We start from the raw sequence: 23,682 nt of genomic DNA on the forward strand, positions 1-23,682 counted from the left end.
GAAAGAAGGGAGCTCAGGGGGTTCCCACACAACACCTAAAGGAGCATGCCAAATTAATGAAATTTGTGGCACAGGTGGTCTATTTGAAGAAGGATGGAAAATACCTCTCAAAACAAGTCTTCATGGAAGTGGTCACAGCGTTTAGTAGGGGTGAATGGGATTGGAAAAGACTACTGAAAAAGTCCATAACCACACAAATGATATCCATCAAGGAAAAGGGACAAAAGTTGTATACATGCATGCCCGTATGGCAGGAACTATACAATCATACCAAAAAGAGGGAGGCACAAAAAAAGAGGCCCAAGAATAACAAAGTGGCCTCCAAAGGAGGAAGCTCGGCTTCTAATCCAAAGAAGCCGAATATGAGGGAAAAGACACTAGAGGAGGGAGAAAGTCATAGGGATACTAGTTTATCTCACACTAGTCTCCAAAAAAGGTCCCTTGGCATTGCTACAGAATCTCAAAGCCGGCACACAAATTACAAAAATCTATGCAAGACACTCTAGGGCCCTTGATAATCAAACCACTAGTATCTTCAAATCCAAAAAGCGCCTTGGGTACACAAGTAAAGGAAACCCAACAGGAGGGGAAACAAATAGAGTGGAATGATGAAGTGATCTTAATGTAGATTTGTGAAGAGTATTATGGCAAAAATCAGAATCCACAAGTGCATCTCAAAACTAAGGCACTAGATGGCCTCCAGGGCACAATACCATGTGACAAAATGCCAGTAATAACCCTAAAAGAGGAGGAAGCCAACCTGAGTGTGAAACTAGAGGCACCCAATCAGAGCAATGGTGGTGGCCATAAACATTATGAACTCCAAGCATAACATATTTTCAAGGTAGTTGCAGAGGGTCATCCAATTCCAGATTCAAAGAGGAAAAGAAAGAGCTGGCACGAAAAAACAAATGGTTAGAAGTGTTGGTGAAGGAGCTAAAAGGACAATTGAAAAGTTAGCAATAAGATAGGGAAAATGGAAGGCAAAGAAAAGGAAATGGGTCAAGACCAAAAATAAGTTGAAGAAATAGGTCACTCGGGCTAAGAAGGAGACAAATCAACAAAATAAAATGACTCAAAACTAGTGGTCCTGCCAAGGATATTAGAGAGCATGAAAGTACACCTAAAGGAAGGGATCTGGGTGAATAGTGAGCTACAAGGCCTCATGCAAAATTCTATGGATCTAATCAAGCAGCATAGTGAGGAGCTATTGTAGCAACTAAGCAACAAGAAAACACAGCTGCGATCGGTCAACAAAAGAATGAAGATGAAGATCAGGATGACGAAGATAAATATAAACCTTATTGTGACAATGATGATGAGGAAGGAGGAGCACAGGGAAGGATGAACAAGCAGCAAAATAATGAGCACTTTGAGTTGAAGGAGGAACCAAAGAAGAAGAAAAACACAAAGATACTATGGAAAGAAATGAGAGAGAACAAAAAGGGACCATTGAAGAGCAGATAAAGAGGAATCAAACTAACGCCTGGTATGAAAAGAAACCTTTCATTGTCAAATTAATCTGCAATTTGACAGAGGAACACAAGGAGCTGAAACCATTCACAAGGGATGCCAAGCTCAATAAAATAACCAGGGAGGAAGGGGTAAAATAAGATCCAAAACTGGAAAAATTGAAACATGTGGTCAGAAGTTTCTTCAAGAATTGACCAGGACAATGCCCCCATGATAAAACCAAATGCCAATTATGCCCCCACCCCTCATGTATGCAAGTACTAAAAAGGCCACCCAATGTAATTCCAACAAAGGAACTGGTACCATGATCCACGTGGGCCACCTTCATTTTGGAGAGCTTGGTGGTGGACCTAGAATTACTATTGGGCGACGGGCGCAAGTATGCATGGAAGATTGTAAACAATCTATCAAGGAAATCAAATGGCAGCTTAGCTGAAGAGAGCCAGCTTAGAACAAGAAAAATAGAACTTTGAGATTTCACTAGAAAAGAATGATGCAAGTGTCTCAGAGGAGTGTCTTGTCAAAGTCATTGACCTGCTAAACACCTGTACCAGTTGGGTAGGAAGGAGTGCACTTCATGGAAACTTGTGTAGAAAAACTCTCATATAATCCCGCACTATTGTATGTCACAGCACCGTCACCTGAAGCTTTGCCCAAGTTCTTTCCCATGTTATACACAGGATGACAATGAAGAATATGTGGTGTTGGTGAAAAAATTTGTTGAATGGGGCGAGCAAATGGAGGAAAACCACAAGGTCATAAAGCAAATACTTCAAGAAAACCCAAAGGGGCACAAGTTCAAAGATATCTTCGCAGAATGGGCCCACCATCAAAACAAGTTGGCCAAACTATGCAATATTGTGTTGTAGCATCAAATGTTAGCACAAAAGATGCCACCAAAGAAGCAAGAAACAGCTAGTATGGACCTAGATGTGTAGTGGCTAGTAGAAAGGCTATCGAAAGCGAGGGTGGAAATCAATCATCCAACCTTTGCCACTTAGCTAGCAATAGCTTACTGGTGCACTCAAGTGGCGAGGGCGAGGATAAGATCTAAATCGGCAGTGGTAGAATACACAGAGGGAGGGAGACACTAGTGCCAAAGGCTTCACCTATTTGAAAGGGTTAGGGCCCCAGACATAGGAAAATCCATTCGGCATGATTCTCAAACCTTAGAGCTTTTGGAAAGTAGGGAAACTGAAAGAGGGGAACCTTATGATGAGCAAGTAAAAGAGGGCCACCAGCGCGACCACGAAAAAGATTTGGTGAGGGTCATAGCCACGCACCAAGAAAATCAAGACATTGTTGCTAGGAAAAAGAGGGCCAGAACTCTAGCTAAGTGGGGAGAATTGGGGCCCAAAATGGAAGAGCTTGATCTCATGCCAAAATCTGACATGATTGAGATTAGCCACCAGATAATTCATGGGAATTCGGCTCTGATATTGCGGCCTACCAACCACTTCAAGTGCAGTGGTTGGCAGTGAGAATCCAAAAAGGGCAACCGACAGTCACGAGAAATTAGAATCAAGAAGCAAGATTCAAGAAGTACAACAAGTAATATGAGTACCCACTCATTTCTCATAATTATGAATGAGCAAGTGATGTGTTGGTTTCCACTTGTACATCTCATGGAGGGCTCGGTCACTTGTGTATATGGTATTGGCATAGTCATGGACTATATCCAAAGTTGACTGGGTTTATTATTTTATAAGTCTTTAACATTAGAGGAATAACAACCACTATCTTCACTGATAATCATACTTTTCCCTAAGTTTAGGAACCAAGTACTCCATGGGTTCTTACACTTACCAACTCTATCACTACTAATTAGTTTTTACCACATTGTAATGCCCAATACTTTTTACCTACTCTGTATAAAACCTAGAACTATATGATGTGGTTTGTCTACACGTTTTGTGACTCTCTCATTGGTGGCCAAGCATTGATGTCAAATGATTGTTCATTGCAACATTGATGACACATCCCTTGTGGAGTCATGGAGTCTAGATTCTACAATTTCTTTTGCTTGCTTCTTGAGACCTCACACACCATTGTAAAGTTATTTGAAAACTTTTGCTAAAGCGACAGACTGAAAAATCAAGCTCTAATGTGTCTTCCCTTATGTAACATACACACTTGCGATCCACTTAGGTAACATACACATTTGTGATCCTTTTTCCTATGTAGCATGTCTATGTTTTGACGTTCATGGGTAATATTTTTCATTCTTTCATGTACCCATATGCATTTGCCATACAACAAAAAAGTGGTGCTAGCCACTATTTCTTTTTTTTGGGATCTATTTCTAAAGACCAAAGACTCGAAGAAAGTTCCGGTGGAAGGGCAGCCTCTTCTGAGACTTTTTTTTTACTAAAATGGGTGTCGAAAATGAGCTTGACAATGGAGAGTCTCAACGCATATTGCAGATCAAATACAAGGTTGGGGGTCGTCAGCTTTATTTGACACAAGGTCTCAACCATGGATCAATTGTCTCATGCAAAAGGTGCCCCTTTGCTTAATCTCGATCGTTGATTACTTTGAATACTACTCTTTACTTTTTTCCATTCATATCTTGACATGCTCACATCTATTCGAAGCAAACACAAGGTTAAGGTGTAGGGGGTCGCAAGATTAGGTGTAGCCTCCCAAGATTAGTTTTCCTCCTACTAATCTTGGCATCTCGAGCTAGCTTTATCGATAGCTTGAATACGAATCTATAGCATCAAACATGATTGAATGATATAGAGATGCTACTCTCAAGCTACTCAGTGATATTATATTACTTTTCTACTCTCAAAATTACAAAGGAATTTCAATGAGATTCTTACCTTCTCTACAAGGATCTGATGGTTTCTCTTGCGTTCAAGAGGCCATCTAAGAACTCCGATTGCCATAAGTGAGTCTGAACTTTTGTGGTGGTTTTGCTAAGCATCAGTATTGGCATAGTTGCAAAAGGATACCCTGTGTGCGCACGCGCTAATAAGAATAGAAAAATGGCATAACCTTTCTGTCACCCAAGTGTGGTAGATTGGTTATGCCATTCCCCTCTTGAATAATTGAGAACTCTCCTCGTCGGATATATCTTAATGGTCTCTTGCGATAGTTTCCTACAACGTTAAAATTCTCTTCTTCTTCTTCTCCTCTCACGCAACTGATTGATGGCCTGGTGCTCTAAATTTTGTGCGCGTGATCATGGACAGGCTCAGTAGCCGATTTTAATTTGAAATAAAGCACGGTTATCAATTACTGATAGCTGGGCCTAGCTTGCCATGGTGCTGGCGGAGCCATTCATCATCTTGAAGACCTGCCATCGCGTCAATCTACATGCTTCTGTTACATGTATTACCGAGCAACTGTTGTGTTATGACCTTTATTCTTCTGAGACCCTGCCACAGCTATTTTAGGAGTTCTGTATCAGATACAAAGGTGCCTTAAGCTCCCAACTAATTTTGTGTCCGCCACCCATACAACCAATCGCCCATAAGCAGCACAGTTGTTTTGCCTGCATTCACGTCTGAGTGTTGTGTAGCCCAGCTGCGTCGTGCGTCTATCATTTAGCCCTTCTCTGACCATTCCGCAAGATGCTCAATGTCTTTTCAGACATTCAAGGTCATCTTTTCGCGCTTGAGAGTCACTAGTTGTTCCCCTCGACTCATCACCCGCCCAGTGATCAGAAGACAGTTTCTCAACTGGCAAGAGAGAAATTTACTAGGACAAGACATACATCATAATTTCTCACTGCCAGTTCCTCTCTTTTGGAAGTCACTTAGTCTGTCTTCTGATCACTGGGCGGGTGATGACATACATCATAATCCATTTACTAGGAACGTAACATAGCAACTAATGGCCTCAAATATTGGGTTCATGTTAGAATTTCCTCGAGTAAGCAATTGCTATTAAAACGAATTACACGACACTGAACAACTTGTGGCCTCGCATCCGCAGAGCAGAACTTTTCAACTATCCCAGATTTCAGATTAAAATGATGTTTGAAATGGCAACGTTTCCTATTGGACTTACTATACATTGATACAAAGATGCATACAAACCTTGGCTTCCCAGCCAAGCTAACAACACAACAATCTCAGTGTGATCATAATCAAGCTAAATAAAGCTCAGCTTTGTTGTCCATGAAGAGGCTTATAAATTCCTCACCATCCACAGTCTCTTTCTCTATTAGCAGATTTGCCAACTTGTGAAGTATGTCAATATGCTTTGTAATTATGTTCTTTGCCCTAGAATAAGCACGTTCCACAAGCTCACGCACTTCAGCATCAATCACATCCGCAGTGGCCATTGAATAATCAGACTGCTGAGACACCTGCCATGCAAAAAGTGAAAGTCAATAAAAAGCAGTGTGATTTTAAAGCCCTCTGTTTCCTCAACTGGCAAGAGAGAAATTTTGATGTGCTCGACTTACCTGTTGTCCTAGAAAAGGATTTCCTCCTCCTCCCCCAAGGGCAACCTGTCCTATCTTCTTGCTGAACCCAAACCTTTCCACCATCTGCCTAGCAACCCTTGAGACTTGCTGGAAATCATTCGATGCACCGGTGGTCACATTATCAGCCCCAAAGATAACCTCTTCGGCAACCCTGTGACAAATGTACGAGAGCTTCTTAGTACCTTGTTTGCCTAACCTGGAGACACAAAAACTGTGCAATGTGCATGCCACAGCCGCACCTTCCACCCAAGGCTACTGCCATCTGATTTTCTAGATAGCTTCTGCTGTAGAGTCCAGACTCCAATCTTTCCTCACTTGGTGCGAAAAAGGTGAGCCCTCCAGCACCACCACGAGGAATGATTGAAATCTTGGCCACTGGATCATACTCTGGCATCAGTGCACCAACAAGAGCATGCCCAGCCTCTGAGCAATGGTAAAAACACGTTAGTAAATGGAACATGGAGTTTTAACCTCAAAACTCTAGAAGCAAAAGAACAACAGTTCACATACCATGGTAAGCAACAAGTTTCTTCCTCTCCTCTGATACAACAGCATTTTTCTTCTCAGGCCCAGCAATTATTCTTTCGAGAGCATCTGCTATTTCATCCTTGCTAATCTCTTTCAGGTCTCTTCGAGCAGCTAAAATTGCTGCCTCATTCATGAGATTTTGCAGATCAGCCCCAGTAAAGCCAGGAGTCCTCCTCGAAATTTTCTCAAAATCCACATCTTTGGCCAATGCCTTCCCACGAGAATGAACCTGTAAAATAACCCTAGTCAGCATGTCACACAACGGATAAACAAGGACGGGCAACGAAATCAACACTAGGATTGCTGACAACACTGCCATTTAGCCCAGCTATAGTCTTTAATCCTAAATACTGCAGGTATCTTTATACATAAACTAGCTCTAAATGACCTAAGCAGCAGACTTGTTTGCAGTCATTCCTCTCCAAAAGGAAACTTATTTATGATTTAGCCACACAGATCATGTTTTTGAGAGTTCTTGCACTTTGATCGATTGTCTCAAGTAAGTTAAGAGTAATACCTTAACACTAGTTCTGTAATTGGACACTCAAATGTCCTAGGACACTAAAGTGTCTTGCTTTTTCATCACCTTTTGACATATATTTGTATAAGCTAACAATTGACTTTTTAGCTCTTGCTCATTGTGTGCATAGGCTATGAGGTGAAAAAAGTACAACATTTTTTTCCATGTCAAAATATATACTATAGCAAAAGATATATGATAAGTTTTACAATGAAAGTTTCACGCAAATTTTAAGCTGTTTTTGGTAAAAAAACATAAAAACTCTATAACTTCTTAAATAAATTATAATTTTCAAAATTATAAACCCATATTGATAGAAAATGCCATCTTGAATGGAAATTATCATATTTGAAAGCCTATATTTATCATTTACTATAAGTAGTAAATGAAAATTTGATTTTTGTAAAATGATGTTTTCAAGGTAATTTTTAGTCTTTCAAAGCTCTTTTCAAACAATTCATGCTATCTTTTTGCGAATTCATGTACTAAGCTAAATCTAGGGGTTAAAACCAAGATACTACATATTTTGTGGAAACTTTACAAAGCATAAATCGTCTAAATAAATTTGGATTTTGAAATTTTTTGAGATACACTTTATAGTTGATTTACTCTTTTCATCTTAAAAAACCAATTAAATGAGTATTCAAATGCTCCAAATGCCTTGTTATCAATACTTTACTTGTTTTGACAAAATTTTCAAGTATTACATGGAGTTTTCTAGCTACTATCTTGTACATAAAATATCAAGAACTTCTAGCGTGCGCAGTGTTACAACAAAGACAAAAGTACCTCATTTAGTTTCTTCAACGCTCTTCAATTCTAATATCCCCTGTATAACATAGTCAAGACTTTACTGCATTGATATAATGTGTTTTATTTTGTATATGATCCAATTTATAAAACATGCCCGTTTGACCCACATAGCTAGGCATAATTAAATACGAATGTAATTTTTTAATCTTTGAGTAAAAGCTTACATAATTATATAGCATTGGTCTAAAGGAGCAATCTTAGATTTTCTCCTAGGCCTTTAGAATTCTTTTTACGCTTATGGTGCCTATTCTTTGCAAAATTTGAATGCAGATTTGCACGACTATAATTATGGGTTAATTTGGATATCTTTGTAGGCTCAAATATGAAAGGAGATAATTTTTAAGAATTCTATTACTAGTGTACAAATGCTTCTTAAAATGGAATTGTATATATTCGTTCTTTCAAGCACATGGGATTTTTTTTTAAATTAAGAAAAAAGGACGTTAAAGTGTCCTTTTTGGTACCAAACTAGTGTTAATCAACTAACTATTAAATAGAGTACTAATGCCAATACTTCTCATGGAAATATGCTCAAATAGCTGCAAGGAGCTTTGTCACAAAAGTTGATTTTTAGTAAGTCTAAATCATTTTGAAAATAATTAAAAGCCATTTTGATCACTTAAAGATACTTTACAGTGATCAAAATGAAAATATAAGGCTAGACGAGTGAAACGTCTCTATTTGATCTAAAATGTGTTGGGGATAAAGGCCCCCTGTGGCCCCCTTTCTTGTATAGTGTACACATACTTATACTTAAAACTCACTTATAAGTGAGTACACACATTTTTTATTAAGTGTCCGGCCAAACTTATAAGTGTACTTAAATAAACAAAGAACCCTCAAAATGGAGAATCGTGGGTTTCTTACGCTTAAGCTCTCTCTCTCTCTCTCTCTCTCTCTCTCTCTCTCTCTCTCGATCTGCTGCGCATCCTACTTCCTGCAGTGTGTGCCCATCTTCTCCTGCTCTCACACACTCCCTGCGCTCAACAAACCCGTATCAGAGCAAGGCTACGTGCCTTGGGCGAATCTCTCGCGCGTAGGAAGGAGTTTCTCTCTCTTGCACAGATTTTCTCTCTCTAGAAACAGCAGCCCAACAGCTTTCTCTCTCTTCTCCAAGTACGGTACGTCGACTACCGTTGCTTACACGCTGAAAACAGGGAATTACAAGTCCAAAACAGGTGTTTTTGGGCTGTTTTTGGCTAAAAACATGCCATTTTCTGCATACTCAGGTGTAAAAACAACAAAAACAGGTTTACAGGTTGTCACAAAGCACTTTGGGAACCCATTTTCACGTTTGGAACTCGGGTTTTCTACCACTTTGCAATTATTCGCGACAAAACTTCGGGCTTTTGCTAATTTCAGCAAAAACTACCAAGTTTACTCCTTACAGGTGCAGGTTGCAAAGCTACAGTGGAGAATTGAGCAGTGAGAATTTGGGGTTTTTGCGGCAAAATTTCACTTATGTACTTACATTTGTGGTCAATTTAAGCAAAGAGATTGAGGCTTGTGGAGCCTACAAGTATTTATTCAATTATTGGAGCAACTTTCACCTCTTATGTGTATTGCCAAATGTACTTTATGCAGTGAAACTGCGGCATGTACAACATTGGGATCATTGCAAATGCATTAGGCGATGTATACTTGATGTGAGGTTGTTCTATGCGTTGAGTTTGACATGCTCAATATGTCATCTTGCTGAAAATTTTACTTTTGAAGTAAATTACAGCATTATATTTGCTCTTGCAGACACTTTTACAGTGTATATTTGCATTTGCTTTTGCGGTACAGTGATTGTACTTCTTGGCTGAAAATTATCAGTTTTTGTGTTGCCTCATTATGGCTGACACTTCGTCATCCTCGGACTCAAAGAGTCTCTTCGATATCCGTAGGTTTGATGGTACAGGTTTTGATTTGTGGAAGGATCGCATACATGGCATTCTTTTCTTGAAAGAGTGAGATGATGCATTGTCTGCAAATAAGCCAGAGGGTATATCAGATGCAGATTGGACTAAGCTTAACAGGAAAGCCATTACTTACATCAAGATGGCTGTGACTGATGATATCCTTGTTGACATCCAGGGACTTGACACAGCTATGGCTGTGTGGGATAAGCTTAAAGCAACTTACGAGAATACGACTCCTGTAAATCAGGTCCATCTCATGAGGAAGCTTGTAAGCTTAGAGCTTGACGAGTGTCTCTGATCACTTGAATGCCTTTGGTGGCAGTTTGAGTCAGTTGAGTGATTCAAGTTTGCAGGCTTTTGAGGATGATAAGCTCAAGGCTATCTTTTTACTTATGACACTGCCAGAGTCTTGGGAAGCATTGGTTGTTTCTTTGAGTAACAACTCCAACTTGACCTATGATGGTGTGCGTGGTTCTATCCTCAATGAGGAGATTAGACGCAAGTCAAGTGGGAGTGGCAATGGATCAGCCTATAATGTGCGTGGACACAATGAAAAAAGGCAAAATGTTGCAAATAAGCAAAGAAATCGCAACAAAAGCAAGGAAAAACAGCAAGACATCACTTGCTATCAATGTGGAAGAAAGGGGCATAAAAAGCCCAGAGCAGGAGCGCAAGAAGCAAGTGAATGCAAAAGGCAAGAAAAATGACAAGAGGGCAGCTCTACCCCTAAGGAAAGTGAGCCTGAAAAGGCAAATGTGATCTCTAGTGTTGTCATTAAAGAGATTGATGAAAATGAAGACACTAGTGATCTTTATGTTGCATCTTTAGATCCACATGTCATGACTATTGAGGATATGCATATCACTAAGCATGATGTGATAGATGCTTTGCTTTCTACTCATGATGGCCTGTCACAATCTTGGATTGTTGACAATGGTGCCTCTTTTCATGTTACTCCCTCTTCGGAGTGTTTTGCCTCATACACTGCAGGAAACCTTGGAAAAGTGTATTTGAGCAATAACTATGCTTATGACATTGAGGGAGTTAGCACCATACACCTGGCACTTGATAATGGCCAGGAACTCACTCTTCATGATGTTAGATATGTGCCTGGTATCAAGAAGAGTTTGCTTTCAGTTGGGCACTAGGATAGTAGAGGCTTCTTCACTACATTTGGTGGTGGCATGTGGAAAATCCAAAAGGGATCTATGCTTGTGACTAGAGGCAGTAAGAAGGGTACTTCACTCTCTGCATTGCAAGGCATTACCTGGTCGTTTTGTTGCAATTGCAGAAGTGCAATCACACATGGAGCTTTGGCATAAGCGTCTTGGACATATGAGTCATAAGGGACTGCAGACTCTTTCCTCCCTTGGTAGGATTGATGTAAAAAGCTCTAAACTTGATTTTTGTGATGATTGTGTACTTGGGAAGCATGTAAAAGCTTCTTACTCTCATGGAGCCTCTAAAAAGGCTAGTATTTTGGATCTTGTACATTCTGATGTATGCACAATGCCAATAAAAACTCATGGTGGTTCTCGTTACTTTGTCTTTCATTGATTATTGTTCACGTAAGCTATTGGTTTATTTGCTCAAGGACAAGAGTGAGGTTTTAAATGCTTTTAAAAAGTTTTATGCCTTTGTTTGTACTCAAAAGGGTGTGAAACTTAAATGCATACGTACAGATAATGGAGGGGAGTATGTTTCTAAAGACTTTAATGTTTTTTGTGATGAGAATGGGATTAAAAGGGAGCTCACTGCCTCTTATAATCCATCTTCAAATGGTGTGGCTGAGCGTATGAATCGCACGTTATGTGAGAAGATTCGGTGCATGCTGTCTACAGCTAATCTCTCACAATTGTTTTGGGGAGAGGCACTTAAAACCGCGGTGCATATATGCAACCAATCTCCACATCGTACACTTGATGGTGGCATCCCTGAAGAGGTTTGGTCTGGCAAACCGGCTTCATATGACCACTTGAAAGTCTTTGGTTGTGAATGCTATGTACATGTGCCTGTTGACTTGAGAACCAAACTCGATATGAAATCCTTGAAAGGCATCTTCTTGGGTTATGGAGATGAAGGTGAAATGGGATATAGAGTTTGGATTCCTGGGTCACATAAGGTAATTCGCAGTTGGGATGTGGTATTTAATGAACCTAAGCTGCTGAAAAATGCCTCATCCAATGACTTTGATAAGAAAAAGGCGAAATTTCAGCATGATCAGTCACTTTCACAACCATTTTCAACTAAAAATTCAGCTCCTTTTGATGCTGGTCATGAGGGTCAACGTGTTATCATTGAGCCAGATGATAATGGACAGCAAGGGGATGCTGAAATTAAGCCTGAGGGTCAAAATCAGCATGCTGAAAATCAATTACAGCAGCCTGAAAATCAATTACAGCAGGGTATAAATGCTGAAAATCAGCCTCTAATTGTTGGGGTTAATGTTCCGCATGATGTAGAACCCTTGCCAGTTAATGTAGATCATTGGGTGAGGCGGTCTACACGTGTAAGAAGACAACCAGAGAGGTTTCAGCCCTCTTTGGATTGTGTCTTGTTGATGGATGAGGGAGAGCCTCTTACATACAAAGAGGCCCAGTCATGTGAAGATAAGAGTAAGTGGGAGCTTGCTATGAAATCTGAGATGCAATCATTGTATGCAAATAATACATGGGAGCTTGTGCCTTTGCCCAAAGGAAGGAAAGCTATTCCTAACAAGTGGGTTTATAAGGTCAAATGTGTTGATGACAAACCCAAGTACAAAGCACGTCTAGTTGCTGAGGGTTATGCACAGAAGGAAGGCATTGATTTCCAGGAGATTTTTTCACCTGTGGTGAAGATGTCCACTCTCCGTGTGCTGTTTGCTTTATGTGCTATCTTGGATTTGGAGCTAGATCAAATGGATGTGATCACTGCTTTCTTACATGGTGACTTGGATGAGGAGCTATATATGCAGCAGCCTGAGGGTTTTGTCATTCCAAGGAAAGAGCATTTGGTATGCAAATTGAAACGTAGCTAGTATGGGTTGAAACAATCTCCTAGACAGTGGTACAAGAAGTTTGATACTTTTATGCTCAACCATGGGTTCAAACGCAGTCATGCAAATCATTGTCTTTACACTAAAAAGGCTGAGGATGGAAGCCTTATTGTGTTGGTCCTTTATGTGGATGATATGCTACTTGCAGGAAAGCATAGAGCGACATTAGATGCATTGAATAAAGAGCTGAATTCAGCCTTTTCTATGAAGGATTTGGGTGCAGCTGAAAATATTTTGGGCATGCGCATTAAGCGAGATAGAAAGAAACGATTGTTGTTTCTCTCCTAGGACAAGTACATCAAGAAGGTACTTGAACGTTTTCATATGGCTGATGCTAAGCCTCTTGGTGTGCCTTTACCGCCACACACAAAGCTTAGCAAGCTTGATTGCCCAAAAGATGATGCCGCCAAACAAGTCATTCAAGGGATTCCTTAAGCATCCGCCTGTGGTTCTTTGATGTATGCCATGGTTGCTACACGTCCAGACATTGCTCATGCAGTGGGAGTTGTTAGCCGGTTTATGTCCAACCCTGGCAAACCACATTGGGAGGCAGTGAAATGCATCTTTAGATATTTGAAAGGTACACAGGACAAATGTATATGCTATGGTGGGAGTACACTTGCGCTGCGGGGTTATTGTGATTCGGACATGGCAGGTGATCTTGACACTAGGAAATCTACCAGTGGGTATGTCTTCACACTTGCTGGAGGTGCTATTTCTTGGTGTTCAAGGTTGCAAAAGATTGTCGCACTGAGCACTACAGAGACTGAATATATTTTAGCCACAGAGGCTTCTGGCAGGTTGGTCAGGGATTTTGGTCTTCCTGCACATGCTCCAGTGCTTGGTTGTGATAGTCAGAGTGTTGTATGCCTAGCTAAGAATGCCATGTTTCATGCTCGTACCAAACACATAGATGTGCGGTACCACTTTATACGACAAGTCTTGGATGATGGTCTTGTCTCATTGACAAAGATCAAAACACAAGACAACCTTGCAGATGTCCTCACTAAAAGTCTTGCAAAGTCTCAACATGAGCATTGCATACACTTAGTAGGAGTTGCTTAAAGGTACCACATTGGGCCTTTAAGTGGGAGGTTGTTGGGGGTAAAGGCCCCCTGTGGGGCCGGGTAAAGGCCCCTTGTGGGGCCGGGTAAAGGCCCCTTGTGGCCCCCTTTCTTGTATAGTGTACACATACTTATACTTAAAACTCACTTATAAGTGAGTACACACATTTTTTATTAAGTGTCCGGCCAAAGTCTTAGAAGTGTACTTAAATAAAACAAAGAACCCTCAAAATGGGAATCGTGGGTTTCTTACGCTTGAGCTCTCTCTCTCTCTCTCTCTCTCTTTCGATCTGCAGCGCATCCTACTTCCTGCAGTGTGTGCCCATCTCCTCCTGCTCTCTCACACTCCTTGCCCTCAACAAAATGGGCTACGGAGTAAGCGAAATGGTAAGACTAAGGCTAAAGTATTAAAACTTGAGAGAGCCTTTGAAGAACATTCACAAGGTGCCTAGATGTGGTTTAGGGGTTTAAACGGATTTTCTAGGAACAAAATGACCAAAAATGACCCTAAGCCAGCATTTTCACTACCGAAGCATTTTCACTACCGAAGAAGTCCTAGGTGTCAAAAGCTTAGGAAATATCCATTATAATGTGAATTTATCTAAGAAGCTCGAAATAATTTTATGGTATCAAAACGGGTTCTTGAACCTCAGTTTCAATGTCCAAGGAGCGGGACGAGAACTCCTTGGGAAAGCCAACATGTGAAAGGGGCCTTGTAATAAATGGATAGGCTGCCTATGATTTGCAGATCACTCACACACTTCTCAGAGAGGGGAGGTGGACCCATACAAAGAGAAAAAGGGGCAAAAAGCAAAGACTACGCTTGGCATGCACGGCATCTGCTAACATTCTCCTTTCCAATGTGTTGTGTGTGTATAGAGTACGCCTAGGCACTTCGAGCATGCTTATGCTCATTCTCCAGGTAGCTCCTCAAAGAGGACGTGTGAAACGCTCTCCAAAGTGTAAAACCAAGCATAAACGGCTCAACCCTAGCCCACGATTTTCTTGTTCCCTAGAGGAGTCAAGCAGCCATATAAGAACATCCAAGAGGTGAAGACGGAGGACACCACCTTCATCCCCTTCTCCCTCTTCTAATTCATCAGCAAGCTCATCTTTTAAGCAAGAAGATTACATCTCTAAAGGCAAGAGAAAGAGAGGAAATTGTCAGACTCATCCTGCATAGAAAAGAGCATGTCCCATGCAAAAAAAAAAATTGGGGAGGTGGTAGAAAAATCACTTTCCTATCTTTTGATGAAAGCTATGGTAATACTGACAAAGTATTGAATTTCATTCAACAATTTGATGATGCTTATGGTGGAGAGAATTTCACAGAGCGATCCAAGCTTTGCCATGTAGCTATGCGTCAAAACAAGTAGCCGAAGATGCAATGAAGACACGGATAGGCCAATGGACACCATGACTCTAATCTAACTTGGCTCAAAAAAGATTCTCTCACACTAGAGAACACTTGCAATGCAACATATATATACAAGGCAACTCTGGGGAAAAGAAATCACTGAGGTAGAAAGAGAGAAGGCAATAGAAAATACAGAGAGAGAGAGAGACAGAGAGAGAGAGAGAGAGAGAGAGTGTGCCATTAAATAGCAGTATTCTAACAATGGTGTAGGCATTTTTGTAGGACCCCATAGGCGCCATTGGTACGTGACCCTTGAACTTTAGTACATGGTAGAGCGATGTGGATTACTCTAGAGATTAACGATACCCTGGTTGGTGTAATGTGCATCTATGTTCCACTTTAGCTGAGGAGAGAGACGACTTTGGGCAACAGATTGTAAATATATTGTGTATCATGGGTTCTTGCCGGTGATTTCAACAATGTAGAGACCATTGAGGACTGGCAAGTCATTCAACTTGTCAACAGGTGTATTTTTCTTGTTGCCTTCTTTAAATATGTAATAAATATTTTAATTTACTTTATTTTACACCTCGCAAATCTCACCTTCCCGCAGCAGATCCTCGCCACATGGTCAAATCCCGCGAAGTTTGCAGATTCAGCCCGGAAAATGCAGATTTCAGCATCTGCGTTTTCAGCGCGTCGTTGTCATACCAGCGTCATCGACATCGTCACCGACATAGAGTCAGAAATCAGCAAATAAAGATTTGCAGATTTCAGCCCATCTCGTCGTCATCCTCATAGTCGTCGACATCGTCGGCAAGTCCAAAGCATTGTAGAGATTTGTGCAATCAATACTAGACCGCTCTCGCCATAGAGAGTGGGAGCCTTCGGAGGAGGGTTTTGACAACATTCTGATGTCATATTCTTCTCTCTCTATCTCTCAGTCTCAGCACCTTCATGCACAGTGTTTATCCACTTTGTTTGTGATCACTTGCACTCTCTCATTAAAGGAACGGAAGTCTCTCCCTTCTGTAAGTAAAAGGAACCTTGAGCACAGTTCGGAGCACTCATCTTGAGCAAAGTTCAACATTCACTTCCGCTGCACCTTACACTCCTCCATCTACTTGCTGAAAAATGCAGGTTCTCGAGGTTCTTCATGGCAAAGTCAAAGCGAAGCATCGTCAAGCCCCTCTCAATGGAAGAAGACAATCTGGGGGAATTGTCATAAACTACTGACATGCAAAGTCACTGAAGAGCGACCCAACCTTAAGATCACGGCCGAGGGGCCTGAACCCTAAGAAGAACAAGTAACAGAAGAAGAAGTCCTACCAACTTATGGAGACCCCGTCCGATGGGACCGCAGTGACAAAGGAATTAAAATAACGCAGGACCCACACACACACACACACCAAGACTTGCGCAAAAATTGATGACATGGCAGTTGTACGGACATCCCAGATTTTGCGTTGTTAGTGCTTGCGTGGCAGTTATACGCATTCCGTGAATTATGTTGGAAGCTTTTTGGCATTGCTTTTGGACCAGAAGCTTTTAAGTTTGAGGGCTTTTCATGTAAACTGCTTTTGGGACCTAAGGCCTTTAAATATGAGGCCATGGGCTCATTCTCTGGCATGCTTCCTGAAGAAGGTGTAGAGTCTGGAGTACCGGTTTGTACTGTTTGATGCAATATAAAGAAATACTGAAAGGGGGGCGCCAAGGTTTGGGGCCAATACACTCTGGGGTGGAATTCCGCCACTCCGTTTCGCGTGTCGTCTCTCTCCCTCTCAGTTCAGATGTTACTGCAGTGTTAAAAGTCAATTCAATCTGTTCTTTTTTATTGGCACGTGGTGTCCGTCTTGTGATAGTGGTATCAAAGCATCAAGCTTGTGCTTTTCTGAAGCATACCGGTCCTACAAAAGAGGAGACAGAGCAAACCGGCGCTTCCAAAAGCTACTGGAATTTTAGATGAAGAACCTTCGTGCTCCGAGCCCGGACTTATCAACCACTCCCACCCTTACTTCATCGCGCATCGGGCGTGCTCCCATCTTCACCGCTCATGTCTTACAGAGCATAAGCCATAAAGAACCCAAGACATAGCGTTCATGGATTCAACAGAATATTTGCAGTTTCTTATCAACGAGCTTCACGATATTCTTTCGCGGCATCCTCAACAGACTCTTCTGATGCTGCAAAGTTTTCAACAATTTTTAAATTACATGTTGCCCCCTCTGATACCACAAGTGGTACCTCCTACTCCGGGTGCATAAGGTACGAGAGCTTCCATCCGGCAACCTTCCCAGCCGTCTGTTCCGATCGCGGGAGTCTTCAGGAATATGGTGCAACCATCTGACCCTGATCCACTGCAACCACCTTTGCCACCACCGTTGCCCCCACCACCACCACCACCGCCACCAGGCTACTAGGGTTGGAGCCCGTATGGATACCCTTATTATCCATACCCAAGATATGCGCCTAACCAACCCAAGGATTTCAAGGATGGCGGCACGATCGTCAAATTTTTCACTTTTACCGGAGTGAAAGACCGGAAGAAAGCAACGCAGTTCCTACAGCAATTCGACGACATCTATGCTTTGGGGAACTATACAAAAGAATCCAAGATTTCTTGAGCTGTAGGATTTCTTAAAGATAATCTATGCCATGGTGGAGTTCAATCGCGATACAACCGCATGCTCCAAGGAGTTGACAAGCTTTCAAGAGTTTTTGCACACAGTTACATGACTTCTATGTTTGAAGTCCGGATTTTGGCAGAGTGGGGCAACTTGAAAAAGCTTGCCACCGAAACCATCGACGACTATAACCAAAGGTTTCTCGACATGTACCTTCCGGTGTCCTTCTTTGAGTTCATTTCCTTGGAGGACCAGTACGAGCGCTACACCATTGGACATCACCATTGCAAGAATATTATATGTCCAAGCAAGTCTCTACCATGCAAGAGCTTATGGACCATGCCACAGTCGGCTACAAATTGATGAAGGGAAAGCTAGAGTTTACCACAGAAGAACCTCCGGCCACTAACCACAACTCTCGCCAACAAAGAACAAATTCTCGAGAGTCTTGTGAAAGTCAACCGCAAAGGCCTCGTTTGACACCTCAACAACAAGATACCTTACTACAAGAAGGCCGATGTTTTGGATGCTTTCAAACAAGACATAACGATTTTGGTTGTCCCCAATGCACAGACAGACCAGCGGAGCCGACGCCCGCGCCGACGGACGACAGAAACCCGGGACCATCTCTAGCTAAACGAGCTAAATCGGCCATTGGATTAGTACCTGACATCTATGGCATATGCCTTGAAAGTACAAATGAATTGTGTCCAGCATATCGCAAAGTCAATCTAAAAGCCCTAATTTTCTTCGACCAAGGAGCTACAAAGGACTTCATCCATCCAGAATTCTTGAAGCAAATGCACTTTGATTATGATGCAGAGGGTGGAGAAATTGAAGCTGAGCTAGCCACAGGGCAAACTCAAAAAGTGGTATAGCACATTGGTGCTCTTTAAGTGACTATCCAAAATTATCATGAAAAAACCGATTTCCACATTATGAAGTTGGGCAAATGTGACGTTTTCTGGGGCATGCCTTGGCATTACGAGAATGATGCAACTCTCCAGATCGGAACCGAACCATGACCGTGATGCAGAATGGCAAGCTAGGCGCCCTCAAAGTTTGGTTGTCCGAACAAAACCCTAAATGAACTATCTAGTTGTTTTTATAGTTAGATACTTTTGAGCTTTGTTTGAGAAACTATTGTTTGAAATTTGTTTGAAATGAATGGTATCTGTTTAAACATGTCTTGGTGCGGATTTGAATTGTCTGGTAAAATTTTAATACTAGTTTCAATGATTGGGGATTTTTTACTCCCGGCTGGAGTAGTGAGAAACAATGTTTGAGAATGCTTGTTCATACTCATGGTCCGGACCCTTGTGATTATTTGCAGGGGGGGTACTGAATGATTAAAAAGTGTTATTTTGAAAAGTGTTGTTTTTACTCATAGCCGAGACGTGGATGGTTATTACAGGGGGAGTATTAAGAAGTCTTAGCAATCCTTACTCTTAGCACTTCCAAACGACACAGGCTGCGGTCTGGGGTGCGTTTGGTTGTAAAAGGCCTCTATATCTGATGGCCCGGACCTTTTTAGGTTACTTGCGGAAGGAGTGATGAGGGAGTCGTTGAACAGCTCATGGCTTGGACCAGGATGGTTATTTGCGGGAAGAGTGATGAGGGAGTCGTTGAACAGCTCATGGCCCGAAACAAGGATGGTTATTTGGAAGAGGGGGGGGGTTGGGGGGGGGAGGGGGGTGTTATCGGCGACTTTATGTTTCTATGTCTTGTAACATGCATATGTGAGCATTTGTGTTGCATTGTGGTGTGCCATCTGCTGAATGTTCCTAATTGGATAAGATTGCCTGGGTGTAATTTTAGTGCATCGAGACACCCGTGGAAGATCAGTGCGGTCTGGGTGTGATGGCTAATTTTACTACGCCGGAATATCAAGAGTTTCGATCTGGACGAAGGGAGAAGCCAACTCCATGGTCAAAAGAGCCGAAAGGAGAAGCAAACTCCTTAACAAATCACAAAAAAAGAGCAAATTGATTATCCCTCAGAATGTCCCTCGAAAATTTTTGAGCTAACTTGAATTGTTTTGCAGAAACAGTGTAATCACAGACGTTCACTTCCTTTCAAGAAGGGGGGATGTCACCAACTGCTGACGTGTCAAGTCACTGAAAAGCAGAGCCAACCTTCCGATCACGGCCGAGGGGCCTAAACCCTAAGAAAAACAAGTAATAGAAAAAGAAGTCCTGCCAACTTATGGGGAGCCGTCCGATGGGGTCCCAGTGACATAAAGGAATTAAAATAAACCAAGACACACACACACACACCAAGACATGCGCAGAAAATTAATGACGTGGCAGTTGTACGGACAGCCCAGATTTTGCGCTGACAGTGCTAACGTGGCAGATTTCTGCAAAACACGTTGACAATGTTGATGTGGCAGTTGTACGGAATTTCGTGATTTACGTTGTCAGCTTTTTGGCATTGCTTTTGGACGAGAAGCTTTTGGGTTTGAAGGCTTTTCATGTAAACTGCTTTTGGGGCCTAAGGCCTTGAAATATGAGGCCATGAGCTCATTCTCTAGCATGCTTCTTGGAGAAGGTGCAGAGTTTGGAGTACCAGCTTGTTCTGTGTTAATGCAATATAAAGAAATACCGAAAGGGGTGCCAAGGTTTGGGGCCAATACTCTCTAGAGTGAAATTCCACCACTCCGCGTCGCGTGGCGGCTCTCTCTCTCTCTCAGTTCGGTTGTTATTGAAGTGCTAAAAGTCTGTTCACTCTATTTTTTCCTATTGGCACGTGGTGCCCGTCTTGTGACTGGCATTCGCCTACGAGAAAAAGCAGCCACAAGTAGCCCTCTTACTGGCTAAATTCTGCAGAGAAATCAACCCCCTTCACGTGCTCCAAATTGCAAGGCTGGCCTTGTATAGCCAAGCCTCTAGTACCATGTCAAAGTTCGGCGGAAGTGACAATGACACGGAAGCACTCTCGAGAGGCGTGGGGGGGACAAGTCATGCGAGCAACCTCCCCATTACAGGGTTGGTACAATGGCCAAAAAGGAAGCCATCACATAACTGGCTTACACCTCGCCTCACCCCGCAAAAGGTGGGTACTACCCAAGACCTATACACATGAGAAGACCCACACATGGCTGGTACAGCCACATAGAAACCCTCTCAGTAGATCTAGGCAGAAAACCTAGGAGATGACCCTTCAAAGACATCCCCAATACTAGTCTAGACTGTCAAGCTGAACAGAGTCTCAAACCTGGGACTCACAAGACAACACATAAATGAAAGCCCAATGCAGCACACATAATTTCATCCTACAGTCGTTACATTAAGAATTCGTCCCCTCATTAATCAATTTTGGCTCCCACTTAACCTTACCCAGAATTCATTTGTCACAATTTTGCTCCTTATTCTGCAGAGCCACATTCCACCTGTGACCTAATTCTGCCTCAAATAACAAATATCGATTGTGATGGCGTGAATTTGAACTGGTTATTCTTAAGACTCATGTACTAATGGGGCTAACATTCAATCTACTCTGTAATGAAATTGTAGAGAAGGTCATGCACCTTTATGTAATATCTAATGACATACAAGACTAGTAATGAAACTCAGACTACTCCACCAAAACCCAGTGCTCTAGAGCTCACATCTATTAAAAAAATTGTCCATTAAGTGAATTGGAACATGCCTTAGCTCTACAACTCCTTCATACACTACACATGGAAAATGCATCTCACTCCCAAAACTTCACTCTACCACTAACATCACCTATTGCTCTATATGGTACACCTTCCATAGACAGGCCAGCTGGCACAATCCTAGACCAAGCATCCACAAAACTTCGGTTCACTCCACAAGTATGGTGCAAATTGATGCTGCCTATGAAGGTTTTTATTTTTTAAACATTAATTTGCAATCAAGATAGATGCCTATATTGCAAAAAACTCACCTGCAGAATCTTGACTCGCCCTGCCACATCAGGTCTGTCCACAGTAACCTGCCTATCAAAGCGACCAGGTCTGAGCAGAGCAGAATCCAGTACATCAGGTCTATTTGTAGCAGCAAGTACTATGACACCACTGTTCCCAGTGAATCCATCCATTTCAGTCAGCAACTGATTGATTGTCTGTTCTCGCTCGTCATTTCCACCACCTAGACCTGCCCCTCTCTGTCTGCCGACGGCGTCAATTTCATCAATGAAGACAATGCAAGGAGCCTTGGCTTTGGCTTTCTCAAAAAGGTCCCTTACTCGAGAAGCCCCCACTCCCACAAAGAGCTCGACAAACTCAGATGCCGCACATGAGAAGAACGGAACTCCAGCTTCACCTGCAACTGCTCTAGCCAGTAATGTCTTTCCAGTGCCAGGTGGCCCAACCAGGAGACAGCCCTTCGGGATTTTGGCGCCAAGAGCAGTATATTTGTCAGGGTTTTTAAGAAAATCCACCACTTCCTGAAGCTCGAGCTTGGCTTGATCGGCACCAGCAACATCAGAAAACGTCACTCCAGTTTCAGGGACCTCCTGGAATTTGGACTTGGAGCGACCAAAGTCCATGGGCCCACCAAAACCACCAGGACCACCTGGACCGCCCTGCGCACGGCGGAATAGGAGAAAGAGACCACCAAAAGCAAGGAGGGGAAAGAGAAGATTGCCGAGTACGTTAAATAAGCTGTTGTTGGTTTCACCTTCTGAAACAGAAATGTCAACACCATTCATGGCAAGGATGTCAACAAGATCAGGGTCATTTGGAAGTGTAACATTGGCCCTTCGCCCATCAACGGCAGTAAGCTGAAGCGTAGTTCCATCTTTACTGAACCGCACTCTCTCTACCTTGCCTTTCTTCACTGCATTCAGAAACTCGCTGTACCGCCATTGTGTGCCCTCTGGAAGATCCGACTTCACAAGTGGAGCAGAGATGGAGCTCCTCGCAAAAGGATTGAGGTTTTGCTCGGCCTGCTGGGCTTGCAATAGTTGAGGGGCTGGAGAAGGGGGCGGTGAAATGTCAGCTGCTACTGCAGGAAGTGATGAAAAAGCAGCTAGAGCAGCGATGGCAGGTAACTTTAGAGATGGGCATGCGGCCTCAATAGGCTTCGGGAGACTAGCTCGAATCAGCGGCGATCGGCAGGTGAAAGAAGGTCGAAGAGGAGGAATTAAAAGTGAGCTACCTTGCAAGCTCGAACATTTGAGGAGAGGGTGGAATGGCAGAGTCGTTGAAGCAGCCATGGACGCAGCAGTAGCACAGGAAGCCATCATCAACGCACGTAGCCTCCACTGCTTGCGAATACAGCTGCAATGTTTTTGTCGACCTAAATGAAGAGCTACTCTATCTGCCACGTAGCTCACGCGTCTCTGCGCCACGTGGCGTCCCACGCTCCTCAGCAATCTCTACCAAGCAATATCGTGCAGCGCTGGTCATTCATGCCTTGCGAGGGTCGCCCTCGGGACACCCCCTTGCCAGGTGGGATCGACGGTCCACGATCTCTCGGTCCCTCCTGACATAGGGGGTGTAAAAAATAATGACTAGGGAGTCACCCTTAGCCTTATGTAGCATGGGGATATACTGAAGGGATCGAGGGTGGGAGTTACATCGGTCGTTCATGTTTTTTAGTGGGAGGATTTTGGGGGCACGAAGGCCAGAGGAAAAGCGAAAGCGGCTCTTAAAGAAGTCGAATTTTGGAGGGCGCTGGAAGAACATGTCAAATAACTCTGCATCCGTTACCTACTCGTAAAACTCTGCACTCACTCTGTTCACCTGCTCACGAAAACTGCTCCGAGGTGCTTGCTTGCGCAGCTGTGTGCATTTATCCACTGCGTTGTCTCTGCGCACAAAACCGCCCACTTTGCATGTGCTGACCTCTCCACACAGAATCCGCAGAGCCTACACCGAGTTGGTTTGTGAGGTTGCATGAAGGGATGCGCAAACTCTGCACACCTTTGTAACATTTGAATCGTCGACGTCGCAA

The 23,682-nt window shown here is 42.7% G+C and overlaps 1 protein-coding gene across 1 annotated transcript; it reads right to left on the reverse strand.

Moving 5' to 3' along the window:
• Positions 1–5,419: 5,419 nt before the first annotated feature.
• On the reverse strand, positions 5,420–23,014 carry LOC147448166 (ATP-dependent zinc metalloprotease FTSH, chloroplastic-like). Its single transcript, XM_086524023.1, has 5 exons — positions 21,671–23,014; positions 6,422–6,668; positions 6,151–6,334; positions 5,891–6,062; positions 5,420–5,791 (listed from the first exon to the last, which is right to left on the reverse strand). Exons 1-5 carry the CDS (start codon positions 22,970–22,972, stop codon positions 5,570–5,572), a joined length of 2,127 nt encoding a protein of 708 aa, XP_086380149.1. The 5' UTR covers positions 22,973–23,014; the 3' UTR covers positions 5,420–5,569.
• Between the last annotated feature and the right edge of the window lie 668 nt (positions 23,015–23,682).

This window comes from Adiantum capillus-veneris, chromosome 11, assembly GCF_014529385.1.
Source record: "Adiantum capillus-veneris isolate H3 chromosome 11, ASM1452938v2, whole genome shotgun sequence".
Lineage (NCBI taxonomy): Eukaryota > Viridiplantae > Streptophyta > Polypodiopsida > Polypodiales > Pteridaceae > Adiantum > Adiantum capillus-veneris.